At 34.4% G+C, this 15,173-nt stretch overlaps 1 protein-coding gene across 4 annotated transcripts in view; it reads right to left on the bottom strand.

The window, feature by feature from the left end:
* Positions 1-15,173, bottom strand: part of NBEA (neurobeachin) — a 516,023-nt gene that overhangs the window by 407,870 nt on the left and 92,980 nt on the right. For all 4 annotated transcript variants that reach the window (XM_059826681.1, XM_059826675.1, XM_059826690.1 and 1 more), the window contains exons 2-5: positions 13,891-14,122; positions 7,458-7,558; positions 7,109-7,204; positions 3,231-3,352 (exon numbers count right to left, since the gene is read on the bottom strand). In XM_059826681.1, the coding sequence (XP_059682664.1) occupies positions 3,231-3,352; positions 7,109-7,204; positions 7,458-7,558; positions 13,891-14,122 (551 nt within the window). The remainder of the gene's footprint in view (positions 1-3,230; positions 3,353-7,108; positions 7,205-7,457; positions 7,559-13,890; positions 14,123-15,173) is intronic.

Raw genomic sequence — 15,173 nt, 5'->3', positions numbered from 1 at the left:
CCCGGTGAGGTTGCGATGTCTCCATTTGTGAAGGTATTAAAAAACCTGACTGGAGAAGGCCCTGAGGAACCTGTTCTAGCTGACGTTGCTTTCAGCACCTCTGCTTCAAATCAGAGTCCTCTTTGAAGTTGTGCATGCTACTAAGTTACTGCTTTTAAAATAAAGATTGTTTAAAAGACAGATGACTCTTAAGAAGAAACTGTGAAGAAAGAGTTAATTTATATGACACATTTTTCATCTAGTTAAACAGAAGAAGATATTACATGCCCAAAAAGCACATTGAAAGAAAATAAACCTTTGCTTTGGTATCTTCCTCTTGCTTGTATGAGACTCAACCTTTCACGTGGCAAAGTCTAAAATCTGTTTAAGAAGTTTGGATGGATGATTTAGTTTGAATATTTTTCTTGGTTTTAATTATTAAATATGGCTTGGTTTAAGCTACTCTATAAAAATGACAAGTATTTGCATTGTTCCTAATTTCCTTCTGAGGTTGGCATACTCAGGTTTTTTTACGTGTATTACATGCACATTACATTTACACAGACTCAATTTTGGCATTTGATTTCTGTAAGACTGACTTCTTTCTGTGGCTCATATGAAGCACTTGCAAAGTTCCACCTTGTTAGTCACAGAAGTTTTATCTCCCACTCTTGATAAATACTCTCCTTTTACATATATTTCATAACAAGAGGTAACATAAGGAAGTGAGACACTGAACTATAATTAAAGATTTGTGTGTGCAAGTGTGTGTGTGTGAGATAACGAGTCATTCATTCAGCACAGATATGCCCAGAGATTACTTGAAGAGTCTGTGCATGCAGCAAAACACCTGTGCTTACTAGAGAGGTTATCCTTTATGCACTACAATAAGAGAGCTGAAAGTCCGTATGTTTTGGGGCTATACTTTCTCTGCAGGTTTCCAAGCTGCAACAACAAAATATAGAAGATATTATTTTGGTATGTTCTGGATTATGAAAACAGAAAAAAAAATGAAAACAAAGAAAAGCACACCTCAGCCATGGGAAAGATAAACTCATAGAAAAAAAATGTTTTCTTACTCTGCTAGACTCTTTATTCTAATCAATCTAATAAATAAATTAAGTTACTCACTACAGGTAAATCATACTGTCAGTCGACACTTTTTAAGCAAACATGGAAATGTGATGGTTGTAGCTAATAAGAAGTTATGTTAATTAAAATCTTTAGAGTATAATGTTAAGGTGAGACCTAGAATTCTTTTGAAGGAAGAAATTCAGGTTTCTTTGATAACTCAAAGGGCAGCGTTGTGGGGTTTATTCATTGACATGTTCAAAAACACACACTCTAATCAAGGAAAAATCTGTTTATTAAAGACAAACGTCTGAGTACATGTGGCAATTATTCTAAGCTATACCACTTCTTTGTAGAAAAGTGAATATAGGCTAGAGAAAAGGTCTAAATCAATATACATAAAAATGGAACCAGAAGTAAATTCCCTCTGACAAATATGAAGTATCCATAAAAATTCAGGAAAGCTTAACACACAGAGGACTTCAAATTATTTCAGTGCAAAAAATAAGTTAAAAAGCATGATCAAAAATCTTAGAATGCAATAAGAATTGTAATCACATCGTAATAGACTTTAGTACTATGCTATGGCAAAAAATATGTCTAAAAAAATAAATAATCAAACATCTGAAGTTATTCTAACCTAATGCCATTGCTGCTTCTGCATTATATTCGAATCAGAAGGAATCATATTCATCACTCAGGCTAAAGGTCTTTCTACACAACTAACCATAAGAAAAGCAGCATACATTGTGGGCTGTGCAACTCTGCAGTATGCTGTTCCTGTTTTGAGGCAGTAACAAATTCTCAAATCACCAACACCACTAAAGTTGCCAGTTCTGAAATATAAATTCTGGCTGAGAAACAGATGACCATGTTAAATTCCTGTATACATGTTCAATCCTATAACTGCATTTGTTATTGTCCTTGACAGACTGAAAAAATAAATAAAATACAGATCATACTAATAAACATAGCCAACGGCTTGAAAAAATCTCCATGGTAATATAACTATAGCACTTAGCAGAAAACAGACACATGGAAAAGCATTATGACAGATGGTAATTTAGAGAAAATGTATTATTTTTTTTCTTCAGAATAAATCTAAATTATTTTTAATCATATATTTGTTCCATAAAAAATACAAATTATTTTGATTTTCCAACTAAATGCCAGTAAGATTTTTATGTATTGACAGTACAAGTACCTTCCTGAGACCACACCTACTGATCGCCTCCTCAGCTGTCTACTAAAAACTTCTGCTTTTTAGACTGCCTGGAATGACTACAAAGTGAGAAACGTTACTTTTGGTTCCTTCCCTCCTTGTGCTACTCCTGTTTTCCTGAGCTGATAAAAGCTGATAGATCTTGCTTATGTCCAATCCTCATCTGTCTGCACAGCTGATATACAATCTTTAAGAATATGAGAAAAGGTAAGCATACTGAATAGCAAATACGTAAAGAATGAAGAAGTGCTGAAGAAAATACCAGCATGTACACAACAGAAGGTTCCTTATTTTCCTCATTCCTTTTTTTCTTCAGCTAAGACAACCATACCTGAGCAGATATATAATTAGTTTCTGAAAAGAAAAAACTTTTTTCATGATTGACCAATAGAATAAACATTTTTACTATTATAGCATAATTTCTAAATATTAGAGGACTTTATTAAGGATGTAACTATTATTTCTATTTCTATCACAACAGCAAACCTAAGTAAACTAAAATTGTCACTCCAGCAATTAATGTATCATGAAATATAGCTTCCATTTTTGGGAGCAGGTGATCAGTGAACCATTTTTATATTCACAGATCTACTTTCTACTACCTCTAGCTAATGTGCAAACAGTGTGCTCTGAGTAAAAGAGATTTGGTTTTTAGTACTGACATCAGCTGAGAATCTTAAACACCAAACAGAAAATATGGCAACATTCTGAGTTTACAGCTCTAAGAAATAATACATTTACAAATTCCTAAAGATCCCACCACACTAGATTTTATGGTTTTTCTGCAAGGCAAAAAGGATGGATGACTTTGTAAGAGTTTGTATACAGTAAGCTGCCATTAAAATCTGCAAGTATTTTTGGGGGAAAAAAGCATGTCAGGAACTAAAAACAATGAGAAAGATTAACAGTTATTAGGAAGCCAAAACAAACTGTAACTGCAGTGTTATAAGTTACTTACCAATAGAGATAGGGTTTATCCTTATCTACATTGATATTGTTTAGCGGATCCATACGAAACCAGGTGTTAAGAGTAAACCCATTTTGATAAGGCCACTTAGCAATAGGAGGCAATGCAATTGCCTAGAAGGAAAAAAAAAAAAAAAGAAAGAAAAAGAAACCCAACAAGTCAAAAAATGAAGGTTTTGAGAAGTATTGTTAAAGGTAATGCCTTTCTAAAATCCTGTCATTCTAGATCTGCAGATCTGCTTTAATTTTCAGATATTAAAGAAGAATATAAAAAAAAACCCCTTCAAATTGTACTTTTGAATAAATGCATTTGTTTTCCATCTTTTAAAATACTTTAATTTTAACTACATAAATTCTACCAATATAGGACATGAAATTAAATTTGTGAATGGGCAATAATAAGAGAAAAAATAGAAAAATTACTTCTGCAGAAATTAAACTATAAATTCAGCTTTCAGTAAGTATCTCTCATCAATAGATTTAAAAATTTAGATAAAATTAATCTCAACAGATAGCACAACAGAGATTCACTGTTAAAACTACATTATAAAAAATGTTGATCTGTGAGATTTAAGAGCATTATCAGGTTTTTTTCCTATGAACACTCAGTAAGGTAGAAGACTGAAAATTTTACCCCTGTTCTCAGTTAAATACATTAATAGTAAGGCATGGCCTGGGAAAAAATTTGATTTTTCAATATTTTATTTTTATGGGCTGACTGATGAAGAGGTTTTAGAGAACTCTTTATCCCTGGGCAAGGCCCTGAATACCTGATCTAACTTTCAAGTTAGGCACTCTTTAGGGAGGAAATCAGATAAGATGAACTTCAGCGGTCACTTACAAAGTAAGTGTTTTCTATGATACCACTAAAAGATAAAACATTTTTTCCCCTCAGTATGAGAACTATACACAAAATGAAGTATTTTAAAAAATTTTAGAAATTAAACGTTCGTAATAACTTAGACATTATTGCAGGAGGTACTAACTGCAATAAATTCTTCCTCCCCCCATCAGAAAAAATATACAATATTTTACACAAAATTAGTTAAGGAATAATAACCTTTAGTACTACTTCATGAAATAAGTTGTATGAGAATGCAAAGCAGAAGAAAATAATTTTATAAATAAAATAGCATGTAATTTCTAAGTGTATTTGATTGATATTTTTCAGTTTCAGTAAGATAATTTAAACTCTTACTACACTTCAATAGAATAAAGACTAGTTAATTAATCCTTTCACTGATGGTATTGGTTTTTTGTCAAAGCTATCAGTGATACTGACTGAGCACTGGCACAGTTTGCCCAGAGAGATTGTGAATTCTCCATCCTTGGAGATGCTCAAAAGCCATCTGACACGGTCCTGGGCAGTCTGCTCTATGTGACCCTGCTTCCACACAGGGGCGTTGGCCAAGATGACCTCCAGAGATCCCTTCCAACCTCAACCCTTCTGTGATTCTGTGTGATACTTATGAGTCACAGCTGGCAATACATTTTCAGGAGTGCTCAAATCTTGTACTGTTCCACTTCATACTGAAGACTACAAAGAATTGTAGCAAACTCATTCATTGCTTAAAACAAGAATGGACATGAGTCTCTGGGCAATAGAGTCAGAATAACCACATTCTATGCCAATGTAGTAAAGTACGTAAAAAAAGGGTACGGAGTGGGGCTGACTTTTCATTATTTTTATATGCAAAGCAATTGCTGAGTTTTAAAAGCAGAGGAATAGGTAATTAAGAATGATAGGGAACTCACACTAAATTTTATAATTAGATACAGTAATGTGCTCAGCTTATGCTAGTATTCAACTAGACAAAAGAAAGAAAACCGATTCTGCTGCTAGCCTGGTACTAACTGCTCAGTACAAAACATTTCAAAGAACTCCTTTGGGATATCACTCCAGCCTCCTGAGAGGGAGTTCCCTGCCTGAAACAGGAAAAGAGCTGCTTGATGACGAACAGGAACAACACCTGGGAATAGTACCGCCACCACAAGGTGTCCTCCTAATGGAGTGACTAATGTGCTACTTATACAGACTGGCAGAGAAGTAACACAGGACTGGGAAGAGCCCTTCAGTTGGAATACTGAAGCAGCTCTCAGCAGCAGATCAGCAGACTGGTTCAGTAGACTCTTAGCTCTTTCATACTACCACTGAAGTCTTGGTTATACAAGGAGCATGCACCCAACTTTAAAGAGGGCCAATCTGATATTTACCATGCCAAGTAAACATTATGCTGTTTCTCTGTCTGATGTTATGACTGTGCATCACACCTGAAAACCTGAATTCAGTGCTAGTAAACGAGGTCCTTCAGTCTCTTTATTCTAATGAAGTTCTTTGTTGTTTGGGTCATTTGTAAGTAATCACCCTTGGTCCACTTCAGAGGATGACTCCTCTCCAGAACTTCATACTGTAATCCAAGATGCACTACTCGAGAAATGTAAATTTGAAGCTCACATTTCTTGATTTACAGGTGCACAGTCAATGATGAGTGGTATATGAAACAAGTTCCTAACCAAGGAAAGAGAAATGCCTATTGTGCATTTCAATCAAGAAACTTCATGCTCCTGTAATTGATACACCTCTTTGGACAGAGAGGAATATTTGAAATTCTTCCCCTGCAAAACTTTTTTAAAGCTCTGATACAAAATTAAATTTAAGAGAGATGTTTCATCAGGGTTTGCCTCTGAAGCCCAGAAATATCAAAGCAGTATGTGTCATTGTAGACATTCATATTCTGCAACAGCTGTTTTGCTGCTGCATGTACTTTTAGAAGAGGTTAACTGTGGTTTTAATTTAGCAGTACCAAATGAAACTCTCTCTTTCAAAACTCAGTAATTAATTCCTTGCACAATCCTCCCTACACATTTTGCTGACACATCTGTTTGTGCAGCTGAATATAAAACAAGATCAAGGAAGTGATCTAGCCAAAAATAACCCAGGTGAAAAACAGGGATTTTCAGCCAGTTTATTTCCCTGATGCAATCTGCCACACCAACAGCTGTATTCACAAAGAACAGGAGGTGGTGGTTTATGCTTGAAGAAAACTACCAGTGCTATTGAGGAAATACAAGTAGAACAGCCCAAGAGAAGCTCCTACCACCCTTCATGCACTGGCATGAAAGGACAGGGATCTCAGGATTATTTTCCCTTAAAAAACTCCAGGTTCTACCATGAACATACAGTATTCCATACCAGAATGGAACTGAACCTCAAATCCGGATTTCTTGTTTTTAAGCATTTGTATTTGCTGCTTTAATAATCATATTTATAAACCTGTATACAATATTTGAACTTATTTGTAGGTTTTTCTGAATGTACATGCAGTGAATGGAAGACAGAATATCTATTTGAGAAGGTTTAGAAAGGAATACAATTTCATCGTTGTAAGTTATCTCAAAAAGTAAAGCCAAAAGAAGACTGCATTTAAATCACTACATTGAGGGAAAGGAAACAGCTGACAGAGTTCAGAAAAAAAGAGAAAGATATAATAAAATTTATGACTAAGCTGTCACTGTAAACTGTGATGACATGGACAACCTTACCCCTATATTTTCCTCAAGCCTCTGCTTTATATAATATCAATTACATTATTCAAATAAAATAACACCGTTCTTTGGAATTTTCAGTTTTCACTTTTATGATAAGTTGCCCAGACAAAAATCTGCTATTTGACATTCCATCCTCACAAGTGCAACTTCTTAACACCACAACTATCCTGCAAACCTATGGAAGGCAAGGTCTACACTACTCAAGCATGTATTTCCCCTCTCATTTCCTTTTTAAGAATTTCCAAAACCAAATGAAAGGAAATGCAAATGAGGAGCAATTCATTTATTCCTCAAGTTGTAGTATTTTGGTTGAAAACTTACTGCAGCACTACAGCCTGGGAAGTTGAAAAAGGTATCAGGCCCATGTCTCTGTGGCATCTGATTAAGGACTGATAATAGTTTAACCGCATGTCTTGGCTGTGAAAACAGGAAAATTACACAAAAGTCAATACAACCATTTTTGTACTCTCTAGGCTACAACGGAAACTGGACGGTTTTCAAACAACACAGCAAATTAACTCTAAAGTAGTTAGCAAAAATACTGCATAAACATATGTTCAATCAACATGAAAAAAAAATAAATTCAAGTTTATATGTCCCAGGAGACAATTCATGTTAACTTCAGGCTCTAATGGAATGACACTTAATGCTTTATCTGATCACAGCTTACCCAGATTCCATTTTCGCCTCGAAGCATGCTGAACAAAAGCTTCAACTCTTTGACAGTGATGCTGTAGCTGGCAAGAACCCCCAACATATCAACTAGAAGATCTTCAAAGGAAAATAAAGTTATTCTGAACTCTGAATGTCATTGTTTTTACAAAAAAGCTGAAAAAGTTAACACCTTTAAAAGTAAGTGTATTCACAGATTCTAAAAATCAAACTTAGTTGCCTTAAATATTTTACAAAGGGTTTCATATTCTCATTGTTTTAGTTATTTTAGAAATAAATTTACATATGCAGTTTAAGATTTTGCGTCAAACATTGAACAAAGTATCTATCAAATTTATGAAGAACTAATTCTTCCCATTTCACAACATTCATCATGAATTCTGAACTTCCGGCTTGTTCCTTTCTCTTACACACTTCCGCAATAAGGGTTTCTTCATTCCTCTGAAGTTAGTATTTTTCAAAAATTTCTGACCTAAAAGATGCTTGACATTATTCTTTAACTTAAGCACAGCACATTATACTGAGAATTTGTACGGTTCCTGCAGTTTTGTTACAGTGGTAATGCTTCCAATTTTTACCAGAATGAAAGGCCAGGGAAAAACAAACAAAAAAACACAAAAAAACCCTCAAAAAAATCATAGTGAGAAAACAGTAACAGGCCACAATAAAAAGAAGTGATCAGAATTGCGAACTAATTTATGTAATACAACTTTCATTAAAACATCTCAAACCCCATAAACATTTAAAGTAAAGGCATTACATAGCCTGCCTTTCAGAGAATATCAGGTTTAAAATTACTGCTAGTGCTTGGATCCTTATTTCAAACCACAGAAATTAATTTTAAGAATTTGTTAGCTTGTGAGATGCTGGACCTCGCCTTATACTCCGCACTTTCTTCTGGAATAAAACACACTACTAAGAATTATTACTTCCTGTAGCAGGAGGAAAAACAATTTGCTTATCTTCACAGATGTGGCATAAAAAAATTAATTCAGAGATCAAGCAGTGAAGTAGAGAGTTTCCAAAACAAAAAAGCTATGACACAATAGACTCAGCATTAACGAACTTTTTCAATCTGCTCAACAATCAGAAATTCCCCCCATAAAACTTGTAGAAGACATGAATAAGCCTATATCTTATTTGCAGGACCACATGTTCTCCTTGTTCATTAGTGAAAGGATGACTCTTACAGGTGCTGACAAAGAGTAGTCTTAAAAAGCATCCATCCTTTTCAAGGACATTTCACATTGATCTTTTGTTTTAAAACAAATTTTCTCTCTGCAAATCCCTGTGTATGTGTTTTTGAGTCAAATCATCAAGATCTATTTAACTTGTTCCACCATGAAACCAACCTCTGATCCTCAGCAAGCAAAAGGCATGTGTGAAGAATGAAGTATCATTTAATTTACAGGAGACATAGCAAGCTGTTCAGTGAGTGACACTGCATGTCAGGAAAGGCAAAAAAACCCCACTGTAACTTGCAGACATTTTCACCATAAGATCTGAATATATTCCTAATCGTCAAGTATAGACCTTTTTTTCCCTTTCTTTAAAGAAAGTTTATTTATTACTTTGCCCTTTAAAATGCCACATTATATTTGTGACAGAATTTCTTAAGGAAAAGCAAAATAAAGCTAAGAAAACTAAAATTCCTTGTCTTTTATGATGGTGAATTCTATGACTCAGCTCTTCCTCTAGTACTGACAAGCATCTGCCCCCTTCATTGTACAGTGTCGAGCCTGCAATGTGAAGCTGGCAGTGATTGCACATATTGTACGTGTTCAGAAATTGAGAACAGTAACACACTGAAAACTCAGTAAGGGAAATCAGCACATGTGAATGGCAATCTTTGGCTGAGAATTTCCCAATTCTTATTTTGTACTCTTAGCTTGCCTTTTAGCTCAAGCTACACCCAAATTTTGCTTCCTTTACAGAGAAAAAGTGTTGCGTAGAAGCAAAGCTGTTTGGTGAAAATCAGAACATCATTAAAAAAATCTTCTAACACAGATGACAAAAGTGTAAATTAATACAGTCAAACACAGAAACGACTGGCAGGTTTTTAAAATTACTGAAGATGTGCTGTTTTGTTTCATTGTTATAGCCCTGTATTACCTTATGGCACAGAAAATTTCTTACTTCTACTGAAGATGTTGATAACCCCCAGGCATTAGAAATACATATTTATAAACAATGAATAAAACATTGATGGAGAAAAATAAGTGTAAGCTCCTTAACAGAGTAACTCTGGGTAAAACAAAGACCTGAAAGATTGAAGCCCAGTAGGTAACAAGTAAAGATAAAGCAAAGAACATCTGTGGAAGTCGAAGCACTTAATGCTACTTAAAAATATTGCTGTAAACACCTCTGAAAAGGTTTGTTTCTTGTTTCAATATAAGAGGACTTAAAAATAACTGTACTCTATCACATAACTTTATTCATACTTATTAGAAATCTCATAGAAAAGAGTCAGTCCACATCTGGTTTATAAATCCTAATAACTCATTTATAAATGGACAAAGGTCACAAAACATACTACAATTGGATTTTTTTAATGTTTACTTCATTTTTTTTTATATTAAATAATATCACATATATAACTGGTACCTACGATCTCATTTCAGACAAGATTGTATAAAATAATATTAAGTCCAGAAGGAGAAAACAGGCACTGATTCTCATTTTTAATGCATTTCTAAAATGCACTGAATGTAACAGATTTTATTTCTGTTAATGTCACCTCCTAACTACTTTCATACTAAGCAGTTTATATATGATCTATAAATTAACCAGAAACCTTGAAGGAATGCTTAATTCAGTCATTTAATATGAAAATACAATGGTAAAAGTGCCTGCCTGTCTTTCAAGTAACAATGAGCACATATCAAAATGAATGGTATGACATTAACTTCAGAAGACATCTTAAACAGCATTGGAAATACAACTTCAGGAAAACTACCCTCATAACCTCACGTTTTAATAACAGAAAGCCATGAAATTGTGAATTTTACCTCTGTTGGTGAAGTAAATTAATTTCTACAGGTTGGCAATAGAGAATGTGATAATTTTGCAGTTTTTCTTATGGAACCAGTTGAAAGAGAAATGCTTGTTAACAGCCCATTAATGACAGAGCAGTCAAAACCTAACATTTTTGCTTAAAAACTAGGAACTGTTTCAGTGCTTAAGAATTCAGTTCCAGCAATTTTAGAACAATTACCTACAGCATCACAACAGAACTGCAGGAAATAAAATGAGACTCAAGGGAGACATATCCACTCTCTATGAGTTCGGGCTACTTTCTCATCTACCATTCAGACTTCTCTGAAGGTACTACAGACACTATCCCAAAGAGTCTCTCAGAGCAGAGGATCTGCTTCACTACTCATGACCTGGAAACAGAAAACTAAAAAGTGAATCCCTCAAGGAAGAACCTGTGCAGCTTTTAAAATAAAAGTGCCAATCACCTATGCAAATATTTTAGTAATCTTTTCCCCTTAACCATTGATAAAATGGCTGACCATCCCCTATCTTAGTATAACAGATTATCACAGTATAAAGATGACTTCTGACAGGTGATGCTTCTGAAAAACAAATTGGAATACAAGTGGCAATGATCCCATTTGGAATGCAACTGAGACTTTCAAGGTGATTAAGCTTTTGTTCTTGACCACAGAATCTGCAAAATCTCAAGAAGTGAGATATTTAAAGTGCTGAGAAGCCTCATGAATCTGATAGTCTTCATCTAAACAGAAAGATAAGTTCTTCTCACTGCAAAAGATTGGGTATATGTTTATTTGCTGTTGTCTTACTTTCATAAAACAAGAGAAGAGTAGCTTCAGACTTAGACTGGTCCTGAAACCATGCTGTCAGAACATAAAACAGAGATTATGCCTGTCTTGTCTATTTAAACCTTATCTAGGTCTAATCACAGTTTTTCACAAAGGAACAAGTGAGATGACCTAAAAAAAGACAAACAACTCCCAAAAAAGACAAATAAAAACCAGAAAACCTGTACCCTTCACAGATGATGAAAGCCAATCGCAAAACATTGGGCTGACAGAGCATTAGCAACTGTTTTGGGAAGAAAGTGGTACTAACTTCCTAGGAGTAGGCACTAACACAGCTCTTGTTCAAAACATCCTCCCTCAATGTTAAAAAACAGTTTGCCACAAAATTTCTTACTTTATTCTCTGGGTTTGGAAAGTTCATAGAAATGCTTGGGGCAAAGCAGTTCTACAATTATCTGCAGTCAATTATGACCTCAACATCTGTATAGCAGATTAGGGAACACAGACACTGCATTAGTTGTCACTGATTTTGTCATCAAGTGCCTACCATTGGACTAGTTATTACATGACCATATTTATGACTTATGGCTTATTACCAACATTGTTGCCATTTATAAAAGGGTGGTGAGGTGCTTGCAGAAATCAAGAGATAAAAGCAAAATGATGAATTTGGTTGCTTCCATATGTTTGTCAGAAAAATTCTCGAAAACCCCACATTCTTGCCTATTTACAGTTGTCAGAAAAAGACCCTACAAAGTGGGACTCTGTTAAATCCCATGATATACAGAAGACTATTCAGGTAATTTGACACACATTGTAAAGCTAAAATACCATCAGAACTGCAATTTTTGGTTTTGATTTTAAATTAAATATGTGCTCTTTTCATCCGTGTAAGCATAGAAAAGAGCAAGCTTACTGATGTTTTTTCTGTGGAAAGTCTCTTTCTGAAGTACTGTGTGACCACTCTCAGAACAAGATTAATGGGGTAGAGGCTCCATTAATTTTTTTATTAATGTACTACCCCTAGTTTATATTAATAGTTGTAAATTCCGAGTGATTTTTCAATTCCCAAATGTTCATGGAAGCCACATCCTATACTCTTGATTTCTGACTTATACAATTAGCTAAGCATTTTTTAAAAATTTCTCTCTAATGGGGACATCATCACAGTTATATGTGCCACATACAGAAGTACTATTTAGGGGAGCTCAAATTGGACAAATTTTATTGGTATGATTACAGATGTAAGCACATTATTTCCATGAGTAAAACCCTGAAAAACTTCAAGATAAAAATGTTTGTTTTCAACAACCAATGTCTTACATGTAATGTGGAATAAAACAGTATCTTTGCCCTTATACTATTCTGACATATTTACAAGTCCTGCAAAACAAAACATACTTGGTGAAAATCATTGGTTTGTGAACCTACTGATCTGTTATACTTCAGTCTGAATCTTGAGGTACAATATTTAGCATAACACTTCTGGTTTTAGCATTTACGCATACATTTCTAATCAACAAGGTGTTCGCTAAGACTTGCTTTGAAATACAGAATGTAGCTTTTTCAAATACTTAATATTACAGACACCTTTATACTGAAAAAGGCCAAAGACAAAACATTCCTGAATAATCCAATTTTCATGCTGCTGTTATCCTCCTCTTGTTTCTGGTCCGAAATCCTTGCTGGTTTACTGTTCCACAAAGCCTATGTGTCAAGAATCAGATCATCAACTAAAATCTTAGAATTATGGAAGACAAACCTCTTCAGTCTTTCAAAAATGCCTCACAATTTAAATATCCTACTATCAGTCCCAAACTATATAAAAATGAAGAACTACCTTCACACTGAGTTGAAAGAAACTGCTTGGCTTAAGTTTGTCCCCAAGAAAAATAAGGAGTCAATAAATACTAACTGTATGTAGTTGTTAGCTTTCACATATAAATGTTACAACCAAACCTGCTCCTCTAACCAAGTAATTAGGATTACAATCTGCACCCTACTACTGACAGGACACAGTATGGAATAACATAAACTCCTTCAAACGTACTCTGAAAACCTTAGCTATGCAACAACTTCATCACTTACTTTCAGCAAGCAAACAAAGTATGCTATTTTTTTAATGCTGTAAAAAAATACAGGATGTTAAAAAACACGGGTATAAAAACCAGAGAGATATTACAGGGAGCATAGCTATACTTATGAAATGATAGTTTAATATAATCCATGTGTCCAGCATTCAGAGCTATAAATAATTTCTGATATGCTGTCAGTTGTAGGTTAAAGTGGATCAAATAGCAATTCTAACATCTGAATAACTCAAAATTATCAGTGCACTGAAAGCCTAAAATATTAACTTGACAAGTAGTCTAACATGTACTGTTCTTAATTATGTTCAAAATTGCTTTTTTTTAATCACTAAGATAACATCAGATGAATTAAAAGGCAGTTATTTTAAACAATATATTTTAAACTAAGAATGTATTTTTTGTCATTTTTCTGAAATTGATAAAAACGTACTTCTGACAATAGCAGTACTAAAATATCACTTGAAGTAAAAACCAAAATATCCCAAACCCTTCCATAATCACAAAATGTTGACAGTTCAAGAATGTAATAATTATTTTATCAGTTGGCAATTTATACCTGCAATCATGTCGTCCACAGTACTCATCTTCAGCAATACCTGTTCAATTAAGCCAACTTCCGTGCTAGTCTGTAAATTACGGACACTTTTACGTAGAATCGCTGTGAACATACTCCAGATTTCTGCTTGGCATGTTACATCACAGTGCTCCAAAAGCTCTGACATGCACGTAATGCTCTCTGCATCCTGGATTATAAAGTTCATCTCTAGATCAAATTCGCCACCAACCAGCTACAAAAGAAAACAAGAACAGTATTACAATGTGAAATATATAGTTTAGTGTCTTTCATACCTTCATTGTGACCAACACTGAATATTTTTTGCATGATGAGAGAGGTAATTCTGATTGAGAAACTCACAGCTATGATCTGTAAGACAGCAAATTAACAATCATGCTATGCAAAACATAGCTTGTACAAATTACACACACTAATATAATAAAATATTACCTTCAATTTTCTCATACAACACTTTCATAAAATAAATTCTAAAAAGATGTGAAATATTCCTTCCTATAAAGTAATTGAAACGGTAGCCTGGCTCAGAGAGATGTAGTGCAGAAGCTGCAGAGCCTGAAAAGCTCAAAAGCAACTCAAGCTTTCCTACAGTACTCTAAACAGAAATTTGCCTACTCAGAAATAAAAAAATACTGAAAATAATTTAGCTATGTTTTCTCCTGATATAAGCCAACATTTACCCTTAGTTACTTGTTTGCAAGATCTTACTGCCCTTTCCATTGTACCACCCAAATAAGCATGCAGTCATGCTCAGAAAAACAATCAGTGATCTGCTCTGGATCAAAGCAAACATGGAAAAGTTCCTTAATTATACCACAGATTAGTTCATCGTGTGGCCATGGAAAGCTACTGCTGGTGCAGGGGAGAGACAGCACTGGGTGAGGAACAAGCACTCAGATGAAAAGTGATTTAACAGCAGTACTGATGAAATTATAACCTGTCTCCTATCTACCCAGGTATTTGCAAAATGCTATCAATGTCCAGACCTCCAATTAAACAGCACAACTACTGGGCATATTTTAGGGGGGGAAAAAAAAAAAAAAAAAGAATTAGCAAAAATTTGCAAAAGATATAGTCAAGACCAAGTACATCTTAAGGAATGGAATTCACCTATTTCAATCAGCCACTTACGTAACTTTAAAAAGATGAACTCAGAACACCTTACTGAACTGAATATGAAATTCAGTTTAAAAAAATAATCCCCTTTTAATGGCAGAAACATCTTTCAATTTTGAAGGAAACAAAGCCTGACTCTTACGCATCCT

This window comes from Gavia stellata, chromosome 1 (assembly GCF_030936135.1).
Source record: "Gavia stellata isolate bGavSte3 chromosome 1, bGavSte3.hap2, whole genome shotgun sequence".
Lineage (NCBI taxonomy): Eukaryota > Metazoa > Chordata > Aves > Gaviiformes > Gaviidae > Gavia > Gavia stellata.
Note: the sequence above shows the minus strand (reverse complement) of the source record. Positions and strands in the feature narration are given on the sequence as shown.